The 27,708-nt window shown below is 46.8% G+C and overlaps 1 protein-coding gene across 4 annotated transcripts; it reads left to right on the top strand.

The window, feature by feature from the left end:
* The first annotated feature begins 1,503 nt into the window (after positions 1 to 1,503).
* On the top strand, positions 1,504 to 27,708 carry LOC127007511 (zinc finger protein 423-like). 4 transcript variants are annotated; one of them, XM_050878627.1, is made up of 9 exons: positions 7,310 to 7,863; positions 11,289 to 11,494; positions 16,027 to 16,639; positions 16,745 to 20,409; positions 21,167 to 21,309; positions 21,614 to 21,881; positions 22,255 to 22,416; positions 22,783 to 23,056; positions 24,239 to 27,708. In XM_050878627.1, exons 3-9 carry the CDS (start codon positions 16,279 to 16,281, stop codon positions 26,803 to 26,805), a joined length of 7,440 nt encoding a protein of 2,479 aa, XP_050734584.1. In that variant the 5' UTR covers positions 7,310 to 7,863; positions 11,289 to 11,494; positions 16,027 to 16,278; the 3' UTR covers positions 26,806 to 27,708. The 4 variants fall into 4 exon arrangements, with proteins under 4 accessions (XP_050734585.1, XP_050734584.1, XP_050734581.1 ...); XM_050878624.1 differs by having other exon boundaries at positions 16,027 to 20,409; XM_050878626.1 differs by having other exon boundaries at positions 7,333 to 7,863; positions 16,027 to 20,409; positions 22,261 to 22,416.

The raw sequence follows: 27,708 nt of genomic DNA, 5'->3' as shown, positions 1-27,708 counted from the left end.
ATATATATATATATATATATATATAACTATTTATCTATCTATATATCTCTATAAATCTATCTGTATATAGAGAGAGAGAGAGAGAGAGAGAGAGAGAGAGAGAGAGAGAGAGAGAGAGAGATATTAGCCATATCCATCTGCCTCTGACAGTCTATCCATCTTTTTTATGTCTCTATATCTACCAATCTCTTTTTAGTCAGATAAATCAAGTATACACTCACCTTCTGTATTTTATCTTCGCTTTGTCATGGTTTCTCTCCCTTCCCTGAGGCAAGAATCACGTTTTGAGTTTTACGGATGTCGTTAGTTGTTGTTCGCCTTTGGATCCAACACTACAGCCTCCGGTCGTCCCTCGCAGAAAAGTCGCATCTCAGTGTTCAGCAGAGTTCCTGAGCAGAGCCGATGGTTTCTCCGTCGGTGACAAGGGTAGAGACGGAGGGGCTTCCGTCGTCCATCCTTATTCCTCCTCCTCTTCCTCCCCCTCCTATCCTTGCTCCTGTAAACCTCTCTCGTTAATGTTATGTATGTATTGTAAATGTGTGAGAGGGTATGCTTAATTTCGAGAAGCATATGCACGTTTGCATTTAAAAGATGACCCGAGAAAATGAGAGGGAATACTTAACATAATATGTTTGAAACGAGCGGGAACTAAATACATCAGAAAATCCTTAGCAACAAAAAAAGGATCATTGCAAGCTCCATCGCAGTTTAGCAAAGAGGATCAGCTGAAGAAACAACAGCACAAACAAAGCGAATGCTAAACAACTCTGTACATCTTTCTCCCGCCGCCGCCCAGCTCAGCCTCCGCCGCACACGTCTTGCTTCTTGAAATAAGTTAAGTAAAAATAAATCATTAGGGCGACTTGCTTATCCGCCTATATTCTCCTCAGCCCCAAGTGCCGCAATTGATTACCGGGCCCCGGGAGCCGAAGTCCGGGAGCAGAATACCGTCAGTGAACCTGTCGCACCTGTCAGTCGCCGCCGCCGCCGCCGCCGCTCAGCCAATCTCCACTGCCGCCACAACCACCGCCGCCGCCGCCACCCCTTCCTGCCGCGCACGGACGAGGGAGGAGGAAGGAACTCCTGTGCGTCATTTCTGAGCATGTCACTGGCTTGAGAAAGTCGTCGCCGAATCTACTGTTGTGGTGTGACAGATTAAGAGTATGTTGTAATCACCATTGTAGAGACTGACGGGTGACGCTGCTTAGTGTCTTTCTCTGCATCCCCCGTGTTGGGCTCATAACCTGTCTTCATGAGGCAATGGCGCTATTAACTTCACGGGAGGCGCAACTTCTCACCGCTCTTACAATTTGCACCTTATAAAGGCCATCTACCGTCACGAGACAAGCAGCAATTAGTGCAATCTGGCTTATTTATATCTCAGCCAATGGAAGTGGGGTCTTGGAAGAGGAGAACCAATGAGCGAGCCTGGTGGGTGCTAAGCTCCTCCCCCGACGTCCCACCCCCAGCCGAGCTCCCCCAAGGATGGGTGCGGGAGCCACCTCTGTTTCAGTTGACGGGAAGCCCCTGCGCTAGTTGGGCCGGTGGTAGTGTTTTGCTGACGCTGCTCGTGTGTTTTGTGATGTGGTGACGCAAAGCGCTGTGATGGGCGTGGCGCAAAGGCTCTCGGTTTCCTTGTAAAATGCTCTTTAAAGGCAAGAGCTCCAAGCTGGAGTTATTGATTGAAAAAATACAAGCCAACAAGGAAAACGGAGCCGACAGTGAAACCGGCAGTGTGGCGAATGAAGGTAAGTGGGCAACCACATGCAGTGTCTGCGGCCTAGGCGTGGCCCGCTGCCAGTACTACTCGGCCGCCGGATTGAAAAATTAAACAGGTCTAATTCTAGTAAGATTTTGGTTCAGGTTTGCATCGCCGACACACTGTTATTAGATAAGCTATCTCAGCCTTGGGTGAATCTCACAGCGGGTGACGGGAAATTACTGACTTGCCTCAGTAAAGGCAAGCAATAGGGTGCACATGTTTGGGTGGCTGTGCTGAGGAGATTGTGTAAAACTAGTGTGTGTGTGTGTGTGTGTGTGTGTGTAATATATATATATATATATATATATATATATATATATATATATATATATATATATATATATATATATATATATATATATATATATATATATATATATATATATATATATTGTGTGTGTGTGTGTGTAAACTAGTGAATACTGGTTCTGTCCCATTTGGTTTGCAATAACTTGAGTCAAACAAGCATCGCTTTGGACCACCAAAGAACTCGAGCAGTATTCGAACTGTCTGTCGAAGGATGTGGGCCAAGCGTTCAATGCATCTCATGTTTTCATGAATACGGAAATGAGAAGTTTCAGGTCCTGCTAGTTTTGAACCTTTGTTCATTCACTGTTAGTTCAGTTATTCCTTCACTTATATCAGTGTCGGGTTTCAACAAATTTATTATCCGTGTCCCTGGCACTTGATGCGGAGGGCGCCGGGAGCAGCATCCTTGGTCAAGGCGGGGCTGCGGGCGCTGGCGTGCCCAGGAAGGCAATCTGGAAAAGTGATGAGCCAGGTCAGGGAGCGTTGGTTAAAATACAATTAACGATCACTGTAATGTTTGGCAGGCATCATTGTGGCACATTGCTGGAGATGACTCTTGTGAGTCGCACCTGACTACCCCCGGGCAGGGTCAGGGCTCCCGAGGTGGGCAGGTCAGCTTATATGCCCGGCCAAGCGTGTCGCTGTTACGTCCCCAAATGGCTGAAATTACCGGGCGAAGCATTATCTTATTCGTTAACTTTAGTGCTGGTGATGTGGTCCTGCCATGCCCAAAGGTGTTATTACTGGTACTTATAGTTTTCCTGAGCCGCGTAACCCGGCATTATCCGGCCAACCTGTCATGAATAATATGCATAGATAACATAATCTAAATTCATACGCTGTCAGACCTTCATTGATCCCTTATGTATGTGCGTTCGTTCATTCTCGCAGCGCTACCTTGTAGTCACCTGCCACCGTGTTGCTGTTCTTTTTATTTAGCTGTTTTTCCTCATAGTATTATTAAAGTAACTATCTCGACCCCCTTCCTACTTACATGTCTACTACTCGTACTTCCCTCTCCCAAGACAACCGGTCGTCCTCCTTGCGGTGTCTCCTTAGTCACATGAAATCCCACTTTTTTTTTTCTTCATCCCTTCTACCTTTGCAAGGATTCATTTCCTAGCTCAGCATTCTTGCTGGATGACAATACAGCAGGTGTGGGTGTTGCATAGTCAAAGAGAAGAGGAGAGAGACTCCTTCGGTCCAATACGATTGCGCACCGTAGCGGGAAAACATTTGTGTCGACCTTGTTGACAGCGTGGGCACAGCAACCCTCGTTATCATGTTATTTTAACCTCCAGTAAAAGAAGAAAAGTGTGTCTTTCAGAAACCCATTCATGAAAGATTCAGTGGCTCGAGTTACTTGCACTCTACGGGAACCTGTTGCCGCACGTCCGTCTTATTATTGGGGGGAGGGGGAAGTAGACGACGAGTCTCTGTTTTACTATCAAGTGATGTAGAAGGAAGATAGAGGGGCGACCTGACCATAACACATTACCCTGAGGAGTAGCGAACCCATTTGCATCCTCTGGGCATGATAGTCTCCAAGCCCTGTGCAAAACGGGGCGGGGCGTTAGGGGAAAGGTGGGCGTGGAATTGCGAGGAAAGGGAATTGTTGTATCGGCGAACTGGAGAACGTTTAGGCAATCGTAGCGAAGGGTGAGGTTGGGAGAAAATATCGGATTTGGCAAACCCTTCGGTACTGTTAACTATCCAAGCCTTTTCCTGAGCACGATATACATTTAAGGGCTGAAGAAGGAGAGGCAGCAGGAACAATTTATGCACACTTTGAGAATCTGTATCTCCTCACTGCGTCATGCCATCTCACGAGGGTGGTGTAGCAGTAGAAGGCAGTCCGCACCTCCTCGGGAAGTGGAATGTTGATGGCGTGCGTGAAGTTCGTTGCGCGCGCACGGGGTGATGCGTGAGCGGGTCCCTAGAGCGCTGTAGTGGTGCACGAGGCCCCTGGGAGGCCAGAACAGCCACTCCACGCCAATCTATCCTGCTCGTCGGCACTGGCCCCGACCTCCACCCGGCTCGGGGCCACAACCTTCTTCCTGCACCTCGCCTTGCCTCGCCTCACCTCGCCCCGCACTGTATAGATGGCTGCCGCGCGATTGAACCCACATGCGTTGTGAGAAATATTACTTCATGCATCAAATAAACCAACGAGTATTGAAGCTTGTATTTGGGGGGGTAGGAGGGATTGTGTGTGTGTGTGGAAGGGAGGTCTCATGCTTTGCAGATGACAGAGGCAAACACTAAACCATTATTCATCAGCTGACTAAGTAAGGGGCAGTAAATCCTAGAATACAATGTGGCATGTTGCAGCGCCAAGTCTCAGAAACTGTCTACCTCCGGGCAGCATGCAGCTTTATAGTCTTTCCAAACCGACCCATGCACAAACGCCTCCACATCTTACTTTCCTCACACCTTCACCTTTCCGTGCGGCCCTCCTAGACGCACCACTTTCCTCACACTGCTGCTGCCTCCTTGTCCCTCGCTCCTGCCCCTGCCGCCCCCTCAGCACCGGCCGCAGGGAGAACCACGTCAGGCCGCGTCGTGGTGCGCCAGCTGGGACAAGTGAGGGACCCAACGCTACAAATAAGGTCGCCTCCCATCGGGGCCCTTTTGCTCCTTTCCTCCGGCCTTCCCCGCAACAATGAGACATTTCCTTCCAGGCTTCACTGTTTCGCCTCCGTGCCGCCCCTCCCCCCACGAACGGCTGGGACGGCGAACGGCCTGGGGGGAGAGTCTCTTGGGATCGCCGGTGGAGTGGGAGGGGCAGGCTGGCAGGCAGAGTGTCGTGGCCTCCCCTGGGGTCTGCTGTTCTCCAGGGGCGCCGCCTGCAGGGTGGAGGATCAATACCCGCCCCACCTGCCCCAGCTCTGCACGGCTCTCCTCCAGACCAACACACACACACACACACACACAAAGGTTAGAGCTCCCAGCTCACAACCAGAAGGTTTTTGGTTCGATTCCCGGGCGGAATAGAGACGAATGGGCAGTTTCTTTTCATACGTGTCCCTGTCTAGTGTCCATCCAGCAGGGAATGGGTACTGGGTCCATGGTGTGAGTCTGGGGCGTGTCCCCGGTGCGTGTGTGGGGGTAGATGGAGAGGGAGGAGGGGGGAGGGGGTCAAATAGGATGCACCCTAGTGCAGGGGTTAGCATGCTTGACTCACAACCGAGTGATCCTGCAGGTTTAATTTTTTGGCGATGTGGAGACTGATGGCCAGTCTCCTTGCACCTGTGCCCTTGCCCGGCCAACAGTGAATGGGCACAGGGCATCAGTACGGGGTCGTGTCCAGCCCATAGAGATGGTAGTCTGGCACCGCCAAATGCAAATAACACACACACACACACACACACACACACACACACACACACACACACACACACACACACACACACACTTTTTTTGTGTGTGCGTTAATCTGTAGGTATTTCGAGTTCCCTCTCCTCCTCCTAAAGACCCTTAATCCATTGATTATTTTTTCTTAATGGCATGTTGTGGTAATGACTGAGCGTTGTTTTGCCTTCATGTGTTACGTAGTTCATTCTTTGCTCGCGTCGAGGTGTGTGCGTGGAGTGGAGTGGAGTGCCGTGATGTGCGCACGAAGGATTGCCGCAGCTTTCTCATAGACTGGGCGCGTTTTAATGTGTTAAAATTTTATGAAGAAAATTCTCTTTTTATGGTGAATGAAGGAGTAAAGGGTTATGATTAGGAAGGCTGGAGAGTTTACTAAACATATCTACTAAAAGCTTATGGATGCATGTAATGCTTCTTTTTATTAATTTTATATGTATTTTTGTTTTGTTTTCAGAGCAACAGACTTAAGTGTTGTCTTCATTCCACGTCATCCCCGAAACATTGTCTTTGTTTTTAAAAAGATCCCAAATTGTTCGCTTCGTTCCCTTATTTCCCAGGGTGTTGTGTATTTGAATTCCTATTTTTATTTTCCAATATCTGTTTCGCTTTCCTTCAAACTCAGCCATGCTGAGGAGCCTGCAGCGGCGGCTCCGCTCCCTCCTTTCCTTTCTGGCTGCGCCGTCCCCTCCCGGCGAGCGCGGTGAAGGGAGTGGTGCCGGTGGTCCCCAGGGGTCTTCAGCCTCCCCAGGGGCCGCAGGGTTCGGGTGGGGATCAATACGAAGCCCTGGCGCCGTCCAGCTCCCCAGCTGAGTGCCTGGGCCACCTGGGGCAGACCCACCTGGGGAGCGGCCGGTTATGGCCGCCGCCCTTCACTACATGTTTAGGATATTATCGCATTAAGTTACCTATAAGAGGTGCTCGGGGCCGCCGCTGTGCCAGCAGTGCCGTCTGGCCGCCGAGCAGCCTGGCTGCCCACTCCCTCGCCGCCCGGCTCCTCGCCACAGGGGAATTTGCTGCTTCGCTACTTTAATTGGAAATTTTGGTATAGCTCAACAAGGTTCTTGGTCGCATATATTGAGCGACTGAGAGATTGTTGTGCTGGCAGGCTCACTATAACACGCGCGTGTATATAATAAACCTCGCATATTGTTCATATTTAAATTAAATCTTGACTAATGTGGCACCACTGCACCGGCGGACGCGCCTGCAGCAGGCGGCGTGCCCCAGCCTGCGGCGGCGTACACTGCGTCTCCGTCATGACGCAGCCAGTCGTGCCAGGGTTGAAAAGAAAAACATTTGGCGATGATCTTTAGCGTGCAACACGGGTCAGTGAGCGCCCCATTGACGGCACTTGCATGGTCGCCGCTAAATGCTGCCACAGCACCAAGGCAGACCGCTGTTGACATGGTTGTCGATGCGTTGTGCCAGTGCACGCAAGACTGAGAGGCACTGGAGATTGAGGTTTATCCTCGTAGACTCTGCCTGCTGCATCATTCAGATAAATATTAATGAAAATAAATAAATGAATAAAAGCTCACACAGTTGCGTTTAGATTTTCAGACTCTGACGCTATCTATCACTGGAGGTGATAGAAATGTGGTAAATCCTCGTAATCTTTGCTATATCATTCAAGGATTTTCCATCCGATTTTATAAGATGACCTGCCGAAGTAGTGGTTGTGGTGACGGGGGCGGCGAGGCAGGAGGGCGTGGGGCGCGTGGCCGGTGTGCAGTGAGGGGGGGCGAGAGGGGGTGTGGTTTATGGCCAGGGGCGGCGTGAGAGGGGGTCAAGAACAGCGTGAGAGTGACAAGGATGTGTGTGACAGCTGGAGAAGCTTTGGTCTGAAATGTGACCTGAAGGTGGTGGAGGATGTGTTGGGTGCATGAATGATGCAAAGATAAATTGTCAACCGTGTGTCTGGCCTTCGAACACATGAGCAACAACCACACACAAGGTAGTGGTCTAACACACGCATTCACATAGAGTATAATATTATTTACTGTTGATTCCCTGCAACGTGTGTGGCTCAGGCGGTGTTGTGGAACAAGAATTGACAGCCAGCGACAGTGGAACAATGGTGGAGCAGAGTTTGGTGTAATTCTGAGAGGTGGGCGCCGCCGGCTGCTTCCCCGGGGAGTCCGCGCCCTCCTCCCCACGACTCCCGAGGGGGTCTTCCCTCCCTCACCCTCATGCGAGGGGGAGGCGTGGTGGCGCCGCGGGAGTGGCGGTGTGGGTGTGGTGGATGTGAGCGAGGCTAGTTATGTGGGAGGGATGTGAAGGTTACGGCAGCAGTAAGGTGGCGACCCTGCGTGTGTTTGTGTGTGCGCGGCGTGTTGCGAGGAAGCCCGTCTGCACGCCGGCGTAGGAACAACCCGACGGGAAGAGCGGCGGCCGACTGGGCTCTGTGCTGCGGCTGTGGGGTTCGTACACGGGCAGCAGTGTTTTGTTGATGAGTATACATGCCTTTGCCCTGCCGTTCGGTGATCACTAAATACCACATGTAGACTACCACGAGCAAACCCTTAGGAGACGGTTACGTTACTGCTGTAGAAGTGGTCATGTAACAAGACTTCCCAAAATGCACTCCTTCCCGGTGGCGTGTTGAACTAACTGATCACAGTTTTTACCCGAGGAGCGTCTGTGGTTATGAGAGGAAGTGGTGTGGAGACTTCAAAGTTTGTTACATGTGAAGTATCATTACCGATGTAATTTTTGTTTCCTTTCCCTACCGGCGCAATTTTGTTGAATGTTCCCATTGTCCCGAGGCAAGAAGCACTCGTAAACTGTCCAGATTTGTGTATATGATTGCAGACCTGTTGGTTTTCTTTGCCAAATTAACTGTGCGTAAACGGGCATGAATATTTTCTTTGAATAATGCCAGTACTTGACGGGAGAACGCACGCTCATGTTATTCTTTCACGGGTTATTGTTGTATGAGTATAAACTTTTCAATTGTCATTACTCTCTCTCTCTCTCTCTCTCTCTCTCTCTCTCTCTCTCTCTCTCTCTCTCTCTCTCTCTCTCTCTCTCTCTCTCTCTCTCTCTCTCTCTCTCTCTCTCTCTCTCTCTCTTTCACACCCACACACACACACACGTATTTTTCTGCCTTGACGCGCCTATCGGTACAGTTTCAAGTCAACAAACCCTTTTCCCTCTCCTTCCTTCCCCCCTCCCTCTCCCCCTCCTTCCTCCCTCTTTCCTATATTTATGCAGCGAGCGCTCTAACACGTCATTAATAATTCCTTCCCGTTAAGTGCTCCTGCCAGTAAGTAAATAGGAGGAAAATGTATAAAGTACGGAAAATATTTGCCGAGGCACTTGTTTTAATACTACTTTAAAGGGGATAATGAAAAGTGGTAAACAAATCGTGCAGTGAGAAAAGCGACTAATTGTTTTACGATATCTTTAGTGTTTTGTGTTTATCTATATAAGTTGTTAGTGAAATGTATTACATGAGTTGGACTTCCTCGCTTTTTTTTCTGATTTTATATTTTGTCTTGCTGAAAACCTGCATTTTTCTGTATGATTATTTTCTAGTTGCAAAAGTTTTTTTTAGAGTTTGTCACTTTTACTGCAGTCCTGAAATGTATCCTTACAGAGCACTAATGGGTCGCCAGCACTTGTTTCAGGTCACCTAAGTCTTACTTATCCACAACCGTAATCCACCATTAACACACAGGCGAATAAAATCAAATCGCTCAGAAGCTTCCCTTCGTTCTGTCTTTTTCGAGACAAAATCTTTATTTACAACCACAACAAGCACCAAGCCTCCGCCAGAAGTGGGACAGACAGCGTGGCGTTCCTCCACTGCAGGTTTTCCCTCCCCCTCGCTGCATCTCCCGCCGACGCCCTGTACCGAAAAATTACTTCATTCACAATCCAGCGAGGGTGGTGGCGGCGCGGGGCTACAGGGTCTAGCACTGGCTGGCTGGCTGGCTGGTTGATGGGCCAAAGTGCACTCACTCACCTCCGTTTCGGCCAATTTGAACTCCAAACTCCAGCAATAAATTAGATATACAACAGTTTTTTCCGTGCAAGATTCACTTGCGATATAGGGACCCCACAAACTGCGCCCTTTCCACATAAGCCTGACGCGGCGTGGCTGGCGGGCGTGCATGATGGAAACAGTGAATGGCAGAGCGACAGTATTTTACTCATGACTTGGGTGGGTCCGAACGGGCGCTGGAACTCGAGGGGGGAGCGGAAGGCACTATACTGGGGTGGTTGGAGTGTCAGCCGCCTCACTCATGGGAAGGAAGAGAAAGAAGAGTAAGAGCAAGACCAGAGACACTAATTGAAAAGGAGGAAGAGAAAGCCAAAGCGGAGTTGAGAAAAAATAAGAAGCGGAAACAAGGAGGAGGAAGAGAAAAAGGATTAGAATGAGGGGAAAAAGAGCAGTATTTGAGAACAGGAGTATGGAGAAAGAAGAGCAAGAGCGTAGACAAGGAGGAAGCAGAGTAGAGGAGCGGAGTCAAGAAGTGAGGAAGAGAACAAGAAAATGCGGAGACAAGAAGTGGGTTTAGGAATAAGGAAAAATAAAAAAGAGCAGGACTAGAGACAAGGTATAATAATATGGTGGAAGAAGAGCAGCAGGAGTGAGGAAGAGGAGGAAGCAAAGCAGGAGCGGCGACACTGTGCCAGGTTTAGGTGTAGCTCAGGGGACTTTTCCTCCGCCAGAAGTCTTGATAATAAGGGCACTATGACGCAGTTCTCGGGGCGGCGTGCACGTGTGTAGCGACCGCCTAGGGACACCACCTAACGCGACCGTCTTGAGTGAGTGCGCCTCCAGGGGAAGATGCTCCTCCTCCTCCCGGACACCTTCATCTCCTCATCCTCCTCGAGTTCCTTATGTCCCTCTCCCCGCGGACACATTCCCGCCCTCCTCTCAGGCCCCATCTGCCTTCTCCTCTTTCAGACTTTTCCTTCTTGCTGCATCACATCTTAAAGGCTGGTATTCTTAAACACTTCTGCCTCCCACATCAACTACTTCCAAAGGCCAAAAAGGAGATCAGCTGGGTTCTCATGAGTGCTTCTTCTAGGTTCATGGTACAGTAGAAGGGTCAAACTACCACCAGGGTCACAAAACTACCCCTGGAAACGCCCCAAACTCCTACGAAAGCCTTGTCAAATATGTGTACTTGGGCGCGGAAATGTTTAAGAATACAAGCCTTTTTTTTGTTTCATCCCTTCAGAGCGTTGCTGCCGTTGCTCCTGCTTCTGCTACGCCCTCCAACTGCCCCCCACACAGTCACCACATCACACAATATTCTTTTTCTTTTACGCCATTCCCTCCCGCCTTTCCCTCCTCCCTCACCCTCCCTTTCAACTATATTATTGCAGTCTGTCACCATTTTCTCCCTTTTTTTCCAGTCTTCTCTCTTCCCTCTGTCATAGTCTCCCTCTTATTTCCCCTCCGACAGTGCTCCCCTCTCTCCTTTCACGCCTCCCCTTGCTCAACTTCCCTCGCCGGCCTCCCCTTCTTCCCCCGCCGCTGCCCGTCACCTACGTCCTCCATTTAAAACACGTTGCACTACGGCTGTTTTCCATCTCTTTTATATTCGGTTTGACTTGCTTCGTAGATATTTTAACCTTTGTTTCAACGTTGATTTTTTTTTTTTTTCAGTCCAGCTTCCTGCATTTTATTTTTTAATATATGTTTCTTAAACTCGTCAGACTCACAAGTTTGTTTTGCCCGTTAGAGATCTACATATAAATTCAAACCACACAGACCCTATGGTCCACAGACTACTAGAATAAAAGAAAAAGTTGCATTAAACCATTGTAGAAAATAGGGTATTGCCTGATCACCACTTAATTAATATTCACATGTACTTTTTTTTCGCAGAGGTGAGCGTGGGCGGGTCTTCTTGGGACGTGGGTTCTGATGGGCGAGGCTCCCTCTCTCCTGCATCGTCTGCCACGCCCACTTCAGCCTCAGAAACGGACGTGGAGGCGGCGGCTACGGTGGGCGTGACTCAGACGACGCCCTACCAATGCTCCTTCTGCGATCGAGCCTTCCCACGCCTCTCCTACCTCAAGCGACATGAGCAGGTGAGTGCTCGATGCGTCTGTATTGCCCTGTGCCCGTGTTGCTGCTGCTGCTGCTGCTCTCCTGCTTGCTGTATGTTCTTTCCTTGGCTACTGGCGCCGCGGAAATTAAGGTTGTGCTACAATGGGGGACTTTCTAAGCTTACTTTAGAAGAGGGCAGCACTGTATCCGGGCCCTCGGCGTAGCCGTAAAGGAGACTTCCTTAAAGGGGCTGTAGGCCAACGACTACGTTATTTCTTTCAAATAATTTTGTATGAAAATATAGAATTGAAGAAAACACTGCTTACCTTTATATTTTGAGAAATATATAAATTATGTTGCAAACCTGGCAGCCCCAGCTTTTTCCCGCCGTCTTGGTAGCTATAATTAATGGTGACTGAATCAGACTTGACGCGATGTAGGCTATAATGCTTGTGGTTTAACTAAGCTCATGCATCGACTGTGTCAGCTTTGCCTTGTCTATGTGATCGTTTCCCGTATTGGTGGGCAGGGCTTGGCCTTCGTAAACAACATGAAAGAATGTTTTTAATCAAGTACAAGCTGCAGTGCCGGGGCTTCAGAAGCCTTGGTCCCATGGCCCAACCAGACCCCTATAAGGCACTGAAGAGGAAGATCATTTATTCTAAAGATATTTTCGTCAAAATACGTGGCTGACATTTGATACATGCGCATAGTTATTTGAATTTGAATGGTCGCATCTCAGAACCCTGATTTCGCATAAGAAGACTGCCAAAGGAAAATGAGACTGCTAGATTTACAGCAGAATAGCTTTGTTATTGCAAGAAAAGGAGCAAGGTGAGTAATGCTTTGTTCTTTGTTATATGTTCATACTATATACATATATATATATATATATATATATATATATATATATATATATATATATATATATATATATATATATATATATATTATTTGAATTATATTATAGTACTCCCATGAGCGTCTGGAGAGAGGGGGGTGGCAATTAAGGATGAGCAGTTGCTCCTCATGAAAATGTTATTCCCGTTCCCCCCATTGGTAAAGTCAATAGCTTGGGCATTTGTGCAAGGCTGATTTGATTTCTTAGTTTTCTAGTGTGTGTGTGTGTGTGTGTGTGTGTGCAACAAGGGAGACAGCTCAAGGGCGATAAAACAAAAAAGCAATAAAAAGAAGCCCGCTAGGCGCTGCTCTAATAAAGGTAAACAGAATAAGCCCCGTTCACACTGTGCCGACTCCGGGCCACGACTACCCACGACTCTAGGGTACACGAGGTCTTGAGTGTTGATGTGAAAGGGTCGGACATGTCTTCAAAGAGGTCTTGAGACTGTTAACAGTCGCATTCGGCAATTGCCGAATGCTGCCCCGATGTCGTGACAGGAGTCGTGAGAGTTAGTACGACATCCTGGCAACTAGTTGGCACTCGGCAGACTGTCCCAGACAGTCAGCAAGACACCAAGACCCCAATAACCCCCCCCCCCCCTTCTTGGAGCGTGGGAACCAACTTGTCAAATGGAAAAGTCGCTGGGTTGTCGTGGCCCAGATTCGACACAGTGTGAAAGGGGCTTAAAGAGTCCACAAGAGAGGTCAGTTTCGGGAGAAGAGGTGTCTTGACACTCATGTCTTGAAAGAGGTCAAGTCGTAGGCAGGAAGAAATACAGACAAAGGAAGCATATTCCTGAGTTAACCAGTGGAAGGGATAAAAGAGTGAAGATGCTGGTTAACTTTTGCACAAGGTATTTGGACAGTATAAGGATGAGCTAGAGTAGAAAGTAGAGTGCAGCCGGGCTGCAGGAGGGGGCGCAGCTAGGAACTTCAAAAGAGCATTCAGCAAGAAAATGTCGGTAGAAGATAAAAAGAGATGCAACATGGCGGCGGAATTTAAGAGGTAGGAGACTATCGTAAGAGGAGAGGAGTTGAGACGAAGAGCCTTACTCCACTCTGTGCAAGAGAGCTGTGTGTGTGGAGACCCCCACACGTGAGATGCATACTCCTTACAAGGGCGGATAAGGCCCTTGTATATGGATAGCATGATTAGCATCTGTGCAGGGGAAAAGAACTGGTGGAGAAGATACAGAACACCTAACCTCAAGGAAGCTGATTTAGTAAAGGAGAAGTTGAGTTTTTGAGGCATTGAAGGACACCAGGTTCTGCAGCCTCCAGTCTGCAGTCTTGTAATTCCTACTGGGAGGGTCTTCTGTTTAAAGAAGTTGGATAATGCAGAGTAGAGTCATCAGCATATAGTGAATAGGACAGTTTGTTTTGTAAAGATCATTGATGAATAACAGAAAGAGTGAAGATAGGAAAGAACCCTGTGCAACACCATTGTTGATAAGTTTAGGGGAAGAACAGTGACCGTCTACCACAGCAGAGATAGAATGACCGGAAAGGAAACTGGAGATAAAAGTACAGAGAGAAGAATAGAATCCGTAGTAGGGTAGTTTGGAGAGCAAAGATTTGTGGCGGACACTGTCAAAAGGTTTTGAGTTGTCTAAGGCAAATGCAAACGTTTCACTGAAATGCCTAAAAGAGGATGACCAGGAGTCAGTCAAGAAAGCAAGAAGATCAGCATTAGAACGCCCCTTGCAAAACCCATACTGCCGATCCAGATAGGTCAGAAGTGGATAGATGCTTATGAATCTTCCAGTTAAAGATTGATTCAACAGCTTTGGAAAGGCAGGAAAGTAAAGCTATAGGATGGTAGTTTGAGGCACTGGAATGGTCACTCTTCTTTGCCACAGGCTGTATGTAGGTGTGTTTCCAGCAGGAAGGAAAGGTAGATGTTGAAAGGCAGAGACGAAAGAGTTTGACTAGGCAGGGTGTCAGCACGGAAGCATAATTTTTAACCTGGTAGCAGCGACGGGCCACATTTGTGGCTTTACCGTGTACATCTGTGACTACTAAAGATTACTGTCAGTAGCCTCAAAAAACCTGTGTTTCGGTGAGGAAGAGAAGGTGAGGTTTAAAGGAGAAGAGGTGGTGTTCCACAGAATGGAAAGTAGAATAAAGACCATGAATGTTGTAGAAGTTGATGAAGAAAAAGACTGAAGAGTTATCAAGACACCTCTTGGTTCGTGGACCAGAAATGGAGTCCAATCCTGGGGCATTTATGGTTCCCGCCCCAGATGGACTGATGCACTGATGCACAAATATTCAAAGCCATTATGAATTTTTTTAATGTTTGAGGAAATGGTGTGTGTATTGCGTGCATGTAGTATAGTGTGAAAAGTCAGAGGAATTGTCTCTATAGAGCATGCTAAACTACTCGCACTTTGTGTGTGTGTAATTCACCTCTTGGTCTGCTGCGGTTCTCTTTCGAGACAGCCAGCCGTTCCCCTACGGAAGGAGCTCAGAGCTCTGTGACCGATCTTTGGGTAGGACTGAGACCACTCACACACAAAACACTGCGACAACGAGGTCACAACTCCTTGCCTGACGTCGCGTACCTACTCACTGCTAGGGGCTACACGTGAAAGAAGATAAACCCAACTTATCTTCACCCCGGTCCTTCTGGTTGTGAGGCAGATGCTCTAACCACTGAGCTACCAGGCCATGTGTGTGTGTGTGTGTGTGTGTGTGTGTGTGTATTTACCTAGTTGTTGTGAAATACAGGAAAAGAGCCCGTCTCCCATCTCCATAACACTTATTATCCAGTTTGGCTTCAAATTCATGAATTGTTTTTGGACACAGTCTCCTTGTCAAGTCTGTTCCATGTTGTTATACTTCTGTATGGAAAACTGTACTTCTTGACGTCTCTCCTACAGATGCTCTTCTTCAAGTTTTACTATTCCCTCTTGTCTCACTCCTATCACGTACCATTAAGTCTTCCTTGTCCAATTTCTCCAATCCCTCTTGTATCCTGTATAATGCTATTAGGTCCCCTCTCTCTCGTCTTCTTTACAGTGTTGTTAGTCCTAATTTCTCCAGTCTTTCTTCATAAGTATGTTCTATCAGAGTTTCCGGTAGTTTGGTCGCTGCTCTCTGTATTCTTTCCAACTTTCTAATTTCTTTCTTCAAACTAGGTGACCACACTAATGCTGCATATTCTAGTCTTGGACGTATCATCGATGTTATTAGTTTCTTCACCATTTCTTCATCTAGATATGTAAATGCCGCTTTTATGTTTCTAAGAAGATTGTATGTTTCCCCAGTTATTTGTGTGTGTGTGTGTGTGTGTATTTACCTAGTTGTATTTACCTAGTTGTGAAATACAGGAAAAGAGCCATACTAGGCTCGTGCTGTCCTGTCTCCATAACGCTTATTATCCAGTTTGGCTTTAAATTCATGAATCGTTTTTGCACACACAGTCTCCTTGTGTATACAGCTAAAGTGTGTTCCTGACACTTATGAATGTGATTTATGATGGCCTTTTTTTTTTTAATTAGATACCTATGTAAACTTAATACTCCAAAAGAATGATTTTGAAGCAATTCCTATATAAATTTCTGATGTAGCCTACTCCATAGTATTTAAAATTTAGGGCGCAAAAAATATTGTGTGCATGCAAGGCTTGCTTTTGTCTGATATCACCATGCTTTCTTAACCCTTTTTTCAGCTGCATGTTGACTGGAAAGTCTATGCTCTCCCTGTTGTGCTGTGCATGATCCTTGCCTCGTTACCACCTGTGCCAGATGTCTCCTTCATGGCCGCTCCTTGCAGAATTGTTTTGGAAAGCATGTTCATCTAGTCATTTAAGATGAAAATCCTGCCCTTAATGCAATGAAACATGTGCTTGTAGCTACAGTGAAAGCAAAATAGTTGCTGTGTTTTGGTGTTTGAAGTTGAAATTTCATGAACAATAGAAAACATGAGGATCCAAGAGCAAGGGAAGGTCCAGGAGTACACCAACGTGTGGATGCAGGACAGTGTCTTCACATACGTTGAGAAAGAGTTGAGAGAGATGGAAGACAAGCTTGCTCCTGTGAAGAAATGTTTTCCATTTTCTGGTGATTTGTTTCACTTCATTGAGATGGAACTGAAGAAATTAAATTCCACACTGTTACTGGAGACTTCGCCCCAAGTTCTTCCTCAAAGTGAATATTGTCCAGAAAATTGCCCTGATAGAAATGATGACCAACAGAGGACGGTGTCAACTGTGTCCAGCGATGGGACATCAACCACTCAAGCTCTGCTGCAAAATTTCTCTTGGCATAGAAGTCAAAAGAAAGGTAACAATAGAAATCAAAAAGAGGTTTATGAGAGCTTGTTGTGTTTAAAAGATCTTGATCAGTCTCCACCATCTCAATCAATTAATTTTCGCTCCACTTCAACAGCCAGAGCACTGTGGGGCCCCCGTAAAGGTGCTCAAGATGACATGGTGGGTAGAGTTTCCTCTCTTGCAATGAAACGGTCTTACAATGAAGAATGTACAGAAAGAAATTCCTTTAAAAAGAGAAGAACAAATTTGCAGATTAAAAAGGGAAAAGTTAGATATAAGAAACTATCTAAAATTACTCACCAGCACAAAACTAAAAACAACATTAAAGAAGTTTGTACTCTGAGCACAGAAGGCTGCAAAAAGTGTATTCCACCCATGCCCAGCAAGACTGCCATTCCCTGTATGAGTGACATCAACCCTCACAGTGCCTCTCATCTGGTTCAGCCATACACCTGCTCGGGCAGTAGCACCACCACCCCTGCCAAGAAGTATCTTCAACAGCAAAACTTGGTGGCTACTGGCAGCTACCAAGGCATTGCACAAGTAGGCTACTTCAGAACATCGAGTACCAGTGTTCAGGTGGCTCAGAGACTCCCACAGCAGGTGAATGGCCAATCAGCAGGTGTTTTGAGCATCCAGGGTCAGCCATCACACCCTTTGCCAGTCTCAGATGTACTTCCTTTGCTGCCTGCAGCAATGCCAGTCTCAGAATTATCAAGACCTTCAGAGTTTCATTTGGATATTTTTGATGGGGACAGTTCAAGTGTTTCCAAAGAACCAAGTATGTCCTCTGCTGTCCCCAAGCCTCATGCTGCAGCCACTCCAACACAACATCTTCCTATCACTACCATCAGCAGCACCTCTACCATTTTCCCATTTCTCTCGCCAGCATTTCTTTGCATTTGTTCTGCTCCCCATGTGTGTGTCTCATCATCACCTCCCTTGGTCCAGACGTTGACTCAAAGCACAAACACAACTCTTCTGCAGCAAGCTCCTTCCAGTGTTAGGTCAACCCCTCTCATGAGTGCATGTGGAGCCATGGCCTCAGAAGGACCTCCTGCAAGTCAGACCAGGAACAAAAGTAACTCTTTACCCTCTACTGATGCTTCACATGGACCACCATGTGCATCAAATGGAAGGCCACGGGCAGAGGGTTGTTCTGACCATGGTAAAATGGCTAAATCTGATTTACTATGTAGCCTTGTGAGTAACACCAAGCATGGAGGCGGCTTGTTGGGGTGTGGGGAAAACGAAGTCAACAAGAACAACATGGCTCAGCCAGAGTTGAATGCCACATCCACTTCATCTCAACATCAAGAAAATGAGAAAACTCTTAAAAGGGCACTTGACCTTCCATCAGACCAGCCATGTAATTTGATCATTCAAGTACCTCGGAGGAACCTAGAACTGGAGATGAAGACTAGCAGTGCACCAGAGCAAAGTGTGATTAATGAGACCCCACAGAAGCTAGGTCATGGAGGCAAAGGGACAGCAAACCCAAGACCACAGAGTGCTGTGGATATCAGCAGATGGGAAGAAATCAAATATAGAAAGTTTATCATCAGTACACGAGGCAAGTGTCTTCCTGGTGCTGATTCATCTAATAATATGAATAAATTAGATACATATAATAAATTCAGCTCCAGTTGTTCACAACGCATCCATAACAAAAACACTCACAGGCACTGCAGAAACTCCATTCAGGAAAGAGAAGAATCTTTCAACCCAAATTCAGATTCTGCCGTTCTGGATTTTTCTTCTACTGGTGAAAATGGTGCTGGTCATTCTCTTGTAAATCCAGCAGATGGCAGGATACGTGCAGACTCGCTGACTAACAAGGAATTTGTGTACAAGACAGAAGCCCGAAACACGTACAGAATAATAATCCAACCTAATAAAACTGACAACCCTGTGAAAAGTATGAGGTCATCCAGCACACAGACACACCATGTCAACAGAACCAGGGTTGAGGAGACAGGAAACACATTATCCCATGAACTGCCTCAACTATGGAGCACAGAACCCAAGAAATGGACACGTGCTCCAGGGTCTCTTCTTCCTTCTCAGCCAGACTGTGGGAACGAAGAACCTGAAAACAAGAACAGCCCCAAAAGGGTGGATTTGGATGTTCACCAGAGGGAGCAGCCAGGTAGCAGTGCTTGGTCTGGTGATCCATTAACTGGAAACAAAAGTGAGCCAAGCACTGGGAGTCAATATTGTCATGTTCCTTTGACATGGAATTTACGTGAAGGAAGGGCAACCATGAAGCAAAGTTTCCAAACCGTTCATAAACTGCATTCTCCTGCATTAAGTCCACGCTTCCAAGAGGTGTATCGAGCAGATGTTTTGCTGGAGGAAAATAAAGATAAAAGCTTGTCTATATACACCATAAATTACCAGCTCCTTCCATCCCTTAAGGCTGCCTGGAGCAGTGATAGTGCCATACTTCTAAGGCGAAACCTTGAGGTGGGACCATCCGCCCCTTGCACCTCAGAGGCTCGTGCCACCAGCGTGAAAACATCGCCACAGCACTGCCTCTCTAAAGAGTCATGCACATGTACACGAAAGATCACTAAGGGAAATCTTAAAGTTGGAAAGCTAAAAATGTTATCTCCAGTCAAGATGCAGGTGACAAATGTTGCTGGCACTGCCTCCATCATCTCGACACTGGTGGATGTGGCACAGGTTGCAGCAAATTCTCGGCCCCAGGGAAAGTGTTCCATGGGCTGGGGCTCTGCCTCGACATCATTTGGTAAAAGTCAGTCTGGTGGGCAGAAATTTTCGCAAAGCTGCCCACCTATGGATTCCTTTGTTGGTAGCATGCTGCAAGTTAGTAATCCTTCATTAAATGCTAATCCAACCATTTCCCTGGAACAAGAACAAATGAACGACAAAGACCAGTGTTATGTTCAGACAGAGTCATCACCTGACCTTCAAGGCATGATACACCAGTGGGACAGTACTCCAGCTGACCCTCAGGAAAGACAGAAGCAGAATGAAAGTTATTCAGTAAATCAGTCTGATACCTGTGCCATAAGTAATGTTGGCAGTACCTTACACAACCAGAAATCTTGGCATTCATCTGCAAGCACTCATGTGGATGATCTTCCTTATCAAAAGTTCAAAAAGAGGAAGTTGATTGGTAACACACCAGGGACGAATAAACAAAGGGTGGACTTATGCAACCAGGAAGCGTGGCACCACCCTGAGTGTATCTCAAGTTCTGTTACTTCACACATTCATCATGAAGAGCAATCCTCACAGTGTGACTCCCAAGAAAAAACTCAAACTTCCCAAACTGTAGGAGGAGAGGACATACTTCGTCAGGCAATCCAGGCAGACTTGTTTGACATCTTAACAACTGAGGATGGACTAGGATGCTCGTGGGCCATGGACAACGAAGCTTCAGTGCAGGGATCCATAGGAGGGGGCTGGGAAAGGGAGCTGCAGAAGCAGGAACCTGAGACTTCAGCACACACTCAGGAAAGTTGTGAAAGGAACCTTGATTATGGACATAGAGCAGTTGAAGAAGATGTGTCCTTGGCCTATCTAGGTCAAAGTGCTGCTACCACCACCACATCCTCACCCCCTCAGACCAGCAATGGTGTTGAAGAAATACTTGCAGAAAAGGAGACTTCCACCATTAATTTGGAAGGAAAATCTGACTCTGAGCTCATGAATGATGTGGTGAGCAGTGACGAGGGGGAATCAGATGGAACCGAATCAAACGACGAGGACAGAGAAAGAAAATACAGCTCTGGTGATGCTTGTGACAGTCCGGTGAGTTTACTTACCTTTGAATACGATCTTCCTCTGTAGTGTCATTTGTCACTTCACATAACTCGCCTGTTTGGTAATATTAACTATTATGTATTTTTTTATCATTTGTGTTAGAATTCATGGACCTACAAGGTATCTGATCGACTCGAGCTCAAGTTCAAGGAACATGACAAGGATAAACATCGTAGAAAATGTATACATGTAGTCTAAGAATTTTTTTTTTTTTTTGTGTGTGTGTGTGTGTGTGTGTGTGTGTGTGTGTGTGTGTGTGTGTGTTTGTTGTTACTCTTGCTTGGCCTAAACTCCATTTTTCATATAGTGTTTCTTCCCTTTGCATGTTCTCTTTTGCACCCTTTTCTTGTCTCCTTGTCCATCTTCCCTGTCTCCAATATATTTCCTCATATTCCTCCTGTATATGAGTCATGCATGGACACAACACAGTCTTTCCCTGCACGTTGACCTGCCTGCATGCCCACACCAGTGTAATGTGTGTAAGCTGCCATGCCTGTTACACTGTACTCTGCATACAGCACCTTTGAGAATAATTTTTTTGGATGACTTGCTTCTTAATTTTTTATGGTAAACGAGACAGATCAAAAAGTATAAAAAAAATATTGATGCTCATTCTATAAAGAACAAAAGATGCCAAAAAAGAATTCAGTTTAGATCCAGGGGGTTTTGATACTCCGAGTACTTAATTTTTATCATAATTCCACCATTTTTGCTGCTTACTAACTACAGATTGTCTTTCGTTCAGACCCATGCTGACCAGCTGCCTTTCCGCTGTGAGTTTTGCGGACGTCTGTTCAAGCATAAGCGTTCCCGGGACCGCCATGTCAAGCTACACACGGGCGACAAGAAATACAAGTGTTGCCACTGCGAGGCTGCGTTCTCCAGGAGGTGAGGCAGCACCCTGTATGCACATAATCTCTGATGCAGCTGTTGAAATATCTGTTAGTATATTTATTATACATGGACTCTCCTCCTCATTGTCATCATCATCTTATTGTGTTTGTTTATTCATTGACTGTATACTTCTATTCCTCTTCTTCCTCTTCCCCTTTCACCTATTTCCCTTCTTCCCCTTCCTCTCTGTCTTTTGCTGCCTCCTCATTCTCCTCCTTATCATAATCATCCATATCATCATCACTACCACCACCCTTTAAGATATTGTACAACCTTAACTTGTTATCTCCCTGTTTAGCGATCACCTCAAAATCCACAAGAAGACCCATGACACTCAGAAGCCATACCAGTGTTCCGTGTGCAACCGAGGCTACAACACAGCAGCGGCACTGACAGCGCACATGCAGAACCACAAGGCCAAGCTCACCGCGCATGCCCTCAACCAGCTGTTGAAGGATGCCCAAGCACCCGCAGAGACCCACACTCTCACCCAGCTGCTCAGGGACTCCGCAGCAGCTGAGGCTCACACCCAGTCTCTCAACCATTTCCTTAAGGATGGACAGAAGGTGTGTGTGTGTGTGTGTGTGTGTGTGTGTGTATATGTGTTTTGCTTACTTTTTTTTACTTTAAAATGGTGAGCTACAAGTTTCTCTGCAGGGTTGTAATTTTACTTTAAAATGGCGAGCTACAAGTTTCTCTGCAGGGTTGAGGCTCAGAATACCCCTAAAAGTGATTGATTTAAAGAAATCCCCCAGCTGGGCATGGTCATTTCACTCGCCACCCTCTCCCACCACACTCATGAAACTATGATCCCTCTACCCCCCCACCCCAAAAAATCTGCCAAAATTACAGGCCTGCTCTGTGCCATATTATTTTGCCAAAATGTTCTTTGTTTCCTCTCTTCAAGAATGTTTTCAATAACAGCCCTTTCTCCACAAGGAACAGCTGCTGAGCCCAAAAAGAGTTGAGATAGGAGCTGGATCCTCCCCGAGAGAGTTGACAACCTCACCTGCTGGGGAACCCTCGCCCTCCTTGTCCCCAGTGGCCACAGTCCGCTGCCCACTCTGCCACACACACTGCAGAAGCCAAGCTCATCTCCAGGTATGTTAATACACTCAACTTTGTGAATTCCTTGGGTCTTGTTGGCAGCACCAGATAGAGCTGCCATTGGGCCCTGGTGCTGCAAGTAATTCTAGGCCCCTAAGTATCTTAATTTACACACATCATGCCCAGGCGACTGGGCCCCCTCTGAGGCCGGGCCCTGGTGCTGAGATACCAGCTCTCCCCATCTCTTTCGGGCCCTGTTTGTTGGCAATGATCAACGTTTACCCCAGTGAATTATAAAATACTACACAACTACCACTATACGTATTTTTCTGTGTTCAGTCATACTACAGATGCTATATGTAATGTTATTTGAATGTTTCTGTAGCTCAGAATGCATTGCTTAGTAATTGGTTTTCTCAGCGTCACGTGTCTCGCTACCACGGGGAGGACCCGCACTTGGTGCCCCTAGAGCGACCTGCTTCACGCGGGGGAGGCTCGGGCACCTCCTCAGTGGGTGGGGCATCATCAGCAGCATCCACCCCATCACCCCGCCCACCCTCTTCCCTTCCTTCGCCACGCCCGCTGTCCAACCCACTGCTGTCCTTGGTGTCAGGGAAGCTGGCCTGCCTCTACTGCTCCAGGGATGGCTTCCCCTCACTTGAGGCACTGCAACTGCACCTTCAGTCCTCTCATGGTGTGTCTCATTACTCTTATGTCAGCAAAACTATTGATGGGAAATGGTGGGTTGGTACTTGCAGTGTTCAGTGCACCAATGGGAAGTTGGAGGTTCGTTTTTGCAGTCGTAGGGCTTTTATAGTGATAAAGTAATCATTTGTAATTATTTAGCAGACTACAGTGAATAATAATAATCATATACATAAGTTGCAATAATAGTTTCATTCATGATTGTACATTTTTGCACTGTGTATTTATGAGTTTTCCTGAATTTCAAAAGATTCAGAAGATTGAGAATTGAAGGTTCTTGGTATCAATTACCAAAGCTGCACTGCTAGGCATGGTATAGCAAAGCTGAAGGGGTAGCTAAAATGATTGGCCACAGCCTTGTAAATTTTTATTTACTTATTTAGTTATTTACTTTTTTATTTTTTTACATTTTGCCCATAACACCGAGGCTTCCTCAGCAGGGTCTGGTGGTTGGCCCCAGACTGTTTTGGTGCAGGCAGTTGTTTATAGTGGATACTCATTGGAGTTGTTTTCTGAAGTGCAGAGTTCTTTGCAACTGCTAGTTAATCATAGGCTTGTTATTGCTATGCTGCTTGATGTGTATGCAGTGACTGTTTCAAATTAGTTCAGTGTGTTTGGTACCATTGAGGACACCCTCAAACATCAAACTCTCCTAGCTACAATGGAGTATATTGGAGAGCACTTGAGGTCAAAGAGTGTTTTCTCTCTCCTTAAGGGGCAATAGTGCTGTGTCACATTTAGAATCTTTTCAACCTCCAAACACTGAACAGAAGATGACATCTACTTCTATAAGTGCTGGTTAGTCTAATGCTCAGGATTCCTTTTTAAAGTGCAACATGTTATTAATCATTCAGTTACCCCTTCAATCCGGCAACGCCGACGTCGGTGTCCAAAGGGCATCCGACTTCATCACCATTAGTCCTCTTCTAAACCTCTTATTTCCATTTCCTCTTAATTATCTTCTAAACCTCTTTAAGAGGAAGTGGAAGAGGATTAAGAGGAATTTAGAAGAGGATTGAAAGGTTTAGAAGTGGATTAATCCTCTTCCATTTCCTCTTGACCCTTTCCATACTGTGATGCCGATGTCTGCGTCACGTATGGAAAGGGTTAATTAATAATATAATCAACTATCTTACTCAGTCTCATAAAATATTTTTCCAATTCTTTGCAGGTTCTGTAATGAATGGTGAAATGCGAGACATGACAACAATGCTGGGCCTTCACCCATCCCTCGGCGCTTCTCTTGGCGCGGGCGGCATGGCAACGTCACTGGCATCCCCTCTTGGGCCTGGGTCTTCCCGAGGGGTTAGCTGTGAGCTGTGTGGCGCACGTGTGGGTGGTGTCACAGCTCTGCAACGTCATGTGGTTACAGCTCACACCTTCACTGATCTACTGGCACGTGCTGCAGAAGGCGTGTTCTGTGCACAGTGCTTGTTGCCCTTCAGTAACCCAGGTGCCTTGGCCGAACACATCAAGCTGGTTCATGCGTCACCTGTTCTCTCGGCAGTGCTCAACAAACGGCCGCCATCCCCGCCCACAGATACACCAACTGACCTAAGTAAAAAATCAAGGCATGATGGATTGACTTCAGATCTTCCTGCCTCAACATTGTTGTGCAGTCAGTGCAATGCACCATTTACAAACTTTGAAGCTTTTCGTAGACACCTTAAGTCTCACTTGGATGGGGGAGAGCAGCTGGTCACGACAGGAGGCAGCGGAGGCCAGCTGGCGTGTCCCGAGTGCCGGCTGCCCCTCACCTCAGAGGCTGCCCTTGAGGGTCATCTTGCCACGCACCTGGGCATCACCTCCACGGAATATGGCTGTCAGGCTTGTCTGAAGCTCTTCTCAAAACCAGATGAGTTACAAAAACACTTGATGGACATTCATGCTCATCACTTATACCGGTGTGCTCTCTGCAAGGAAATGTTTGACTCCAAAGTATCGATTCAAGTACACTTTGCTGTCAAGCACAGCAATGAGTGTAAAGTACACAAGTGCACCCGATGTTCGCTCATATTTCGGTCACAGTCTGAGTTTGAGGGTCATATACGTGTCAGCCACATAAGACGCAGCCAGATGAGTGGTGACTTGGGAGGGGGTGGGGGTGTAGGGGTTGGGGGAGGGTCCTACCGGTGTTTGCTGTGCACCCTCAGCCTGAGTTCTGAGGCCGAGCTGGCAGCACACGTCTCCACACACCAGCGTCAGTTTCAGTGTTCCCTTTGTGATGATGCTTTTCATGTGGAATTCCTGTTGGACAAGCATATGCAAACCCAACATAATTCTGAGCTCAATGGTAATGTTCCCCAGCCAGAAAACTTGGCCAAGCCTCGCCGAAGTCCCCAGAAAAAGGACTTGAGATGCGATATTTGTGATGCAGAGTTTTCCACGGAATCAGGACTCATGACGCACAGGAAACAAGCTCACAACATCAAGAGTGGGTCTGTTGGTGTCACTGCCAAGGTAGCCGCTGCATCCTTGAGTCTGTTCTGCGCATACTGCAGCGAAGCTTGTAAGTCTAGAGGAGACCTGGAGGCTCACATGAAATCTCACCAAGGAAATGGTGGTCGTCATAAATGTAATATCTGTGATGAATTATGTCCATCGGCTGCTATGCTGGCTCAACACAAACTTACACACGTCAAAGTTGTGTCAGGAAGTGCATGTGCTGTGTGTCGCGAACCTCTGACATCTGAGCAGCAGTTCACTCAACACCAGAATGAGCACCATCCATCCCCGCTGCCTCAGCCATGCGTTGTGTGCAGACAGACGCTTGTCACTGATATGGAGGTTGGTGTTCATGCCAGATTCCATGCCACCCAAGCCGCCCAAGCTGCTGCAGCAGCTTCTGTTGCATCAGTGTTAAGTAGTGGCGAATTACATCCTCATACATCAAACTCACTGGTTATGACAACAGCTAGCAATGCTCTCACCACAACCACTAACAGTAGCAACAGCAGCAGTAACAGCAATGGTAGTCGTGGCAGCAGCAGCCCTCGTCTCTCCCCCTTACAGAGGTGTCAGGAATGTCATCTCAAATTTGAAACTGCAGAAGAAGCTGAGGCTCATGCTGCAGTGCATCAACAACAACAGCGGCAACAGGAACAACAGCAGCAGCAAAACAGTTATGCTCGTTCCATGGCATCTTCATCACGAACCTATCAGTGTATCAAATGCCAAGAGAGTTTTGCATCTGAGGCAGAGATTGAAGCTCACGTCGCCTCTCATCTGCTACATGAGGGTTCAGTGCATGAGTGTCATTTGTGCCGCGCCACCTTTGATACACCACTGCGTCTTCAGTGCCACCTCATTGAGCACACCTTTGAGGGTTGCGGGAGTTTTACCTGCTATATGTGTTCTTCGGTGTTCACGACCGCATCCAGGCTTCAGCAGCATATGGTAGAGCATGGCCTAAGCGCACGCCCCTATGACTGCCACCACTGCCATCAGCGCTTCTTTTTCCGCGCAGAGCTGGAAAACCACGCCCTCTCTCACCCTGAGGCCGCTGAGGGTGGATGCCGTGAGTGTCTGGCAAGTTTTCCTGATCTGCCACGGCGAAGTGCAAGGCACCCATCACTTTCCTGCGGCTCAACCAACCCAAATTCCATCACTAATGTCGCTCAAAATCCAGGGAAACCTGACTTAAGACAAGCCCACTCCACCTCTCCTGCCCATGAGGAGACTGACATCGGCCCAACCAATGGCCATGCCTCCTCTGCAGCAGACTCTGTGGAGGATTAGTTGTTTAGTTGAGGAGAAAAGTTACTGGTTATTGAGAGCATTTATGCAACACCATTTGTATTTTGTCACCAAAAGAGGCTAAAAATGGCGACCAACAAGTATTGTTTTAAGTTGCTTGACTGAAACAGGTAATTAATGGAATAATTTTATATACCTGGTGGCTGCTATTGAAGTTTTAATAAATTAGTTTATCATATTTGCTTACACGTAGGATGAGACCAGGGAGGCGCCTTACCACAGTTTCGGTGAGAAACCTGACAAGGACAAGGAAGTACAAAATTAGCTTTTCTATTTCTTAGCTCGGCTGCAAGGTGTCTAGTTGGGGAAACTTTATTTTGCTGATCAACTACTTTGCATAAAGTAGACCAGTGACTTCATGTAAGCAACAACATACAAGGCACAGTTGTTTTCTGTTTCTTCTTTACCAGTGAAAGGCGTGTGGTCACTTACATTGCTATCTCTGTTGGGTGTCACGCATTAATTTGTTCTACAGGGTAACTACTGTTTTAGTGTAAATAGTCACTTTTATTTATATTCGCCACTTCATCCTTGTAGCATAGCTAGATTCGTTTTCATGGAAGGTGGCTGTTAGATGTCCCGAGAACTTAGAGGTTTTCCATTACACTAGCCCAGTTATTTTTAGTAGACACAGTATTACCTTGTTGTCGCTATCACTAGTTTGGTGCTGGGTATAATTTCTTTCACCTCAGTGTTGTATAAAGAACGTTTGGACCAAAACTAAGCTTAGGTACAATCGGTTTCGAAATAGGTGTTTTCGTATTTTTTTCTGAACATTATTGTAAAAGGGAAATCTTAACTTGTTTGTTAAATAAATGATTCAGATGGAATCCTGTTGTAAATTAAGTGGAATAAAATTTCACTATAAATGCATTGTTTGAACCA

Source organism: Eriocheir sinensis, chromosome 35 (genome assembly GCF_024679095.1).
Source record: "Eriocheir sinensis breed Jianghai 21 chromosome 35, ASM2467909v1, whole genome shotgun sequence".
NCBI lineage: Eukaryota > Metazoa > Arthropoda > Malacostraca > Decapoda > Varunidae > Eriocheir > Eriocheir sinensis.
The sequence above is the reverse complement of the archived record's forward strand: the minus strand, read 5'-3'. Positions and strand labels throughout refer to the sequence as shown.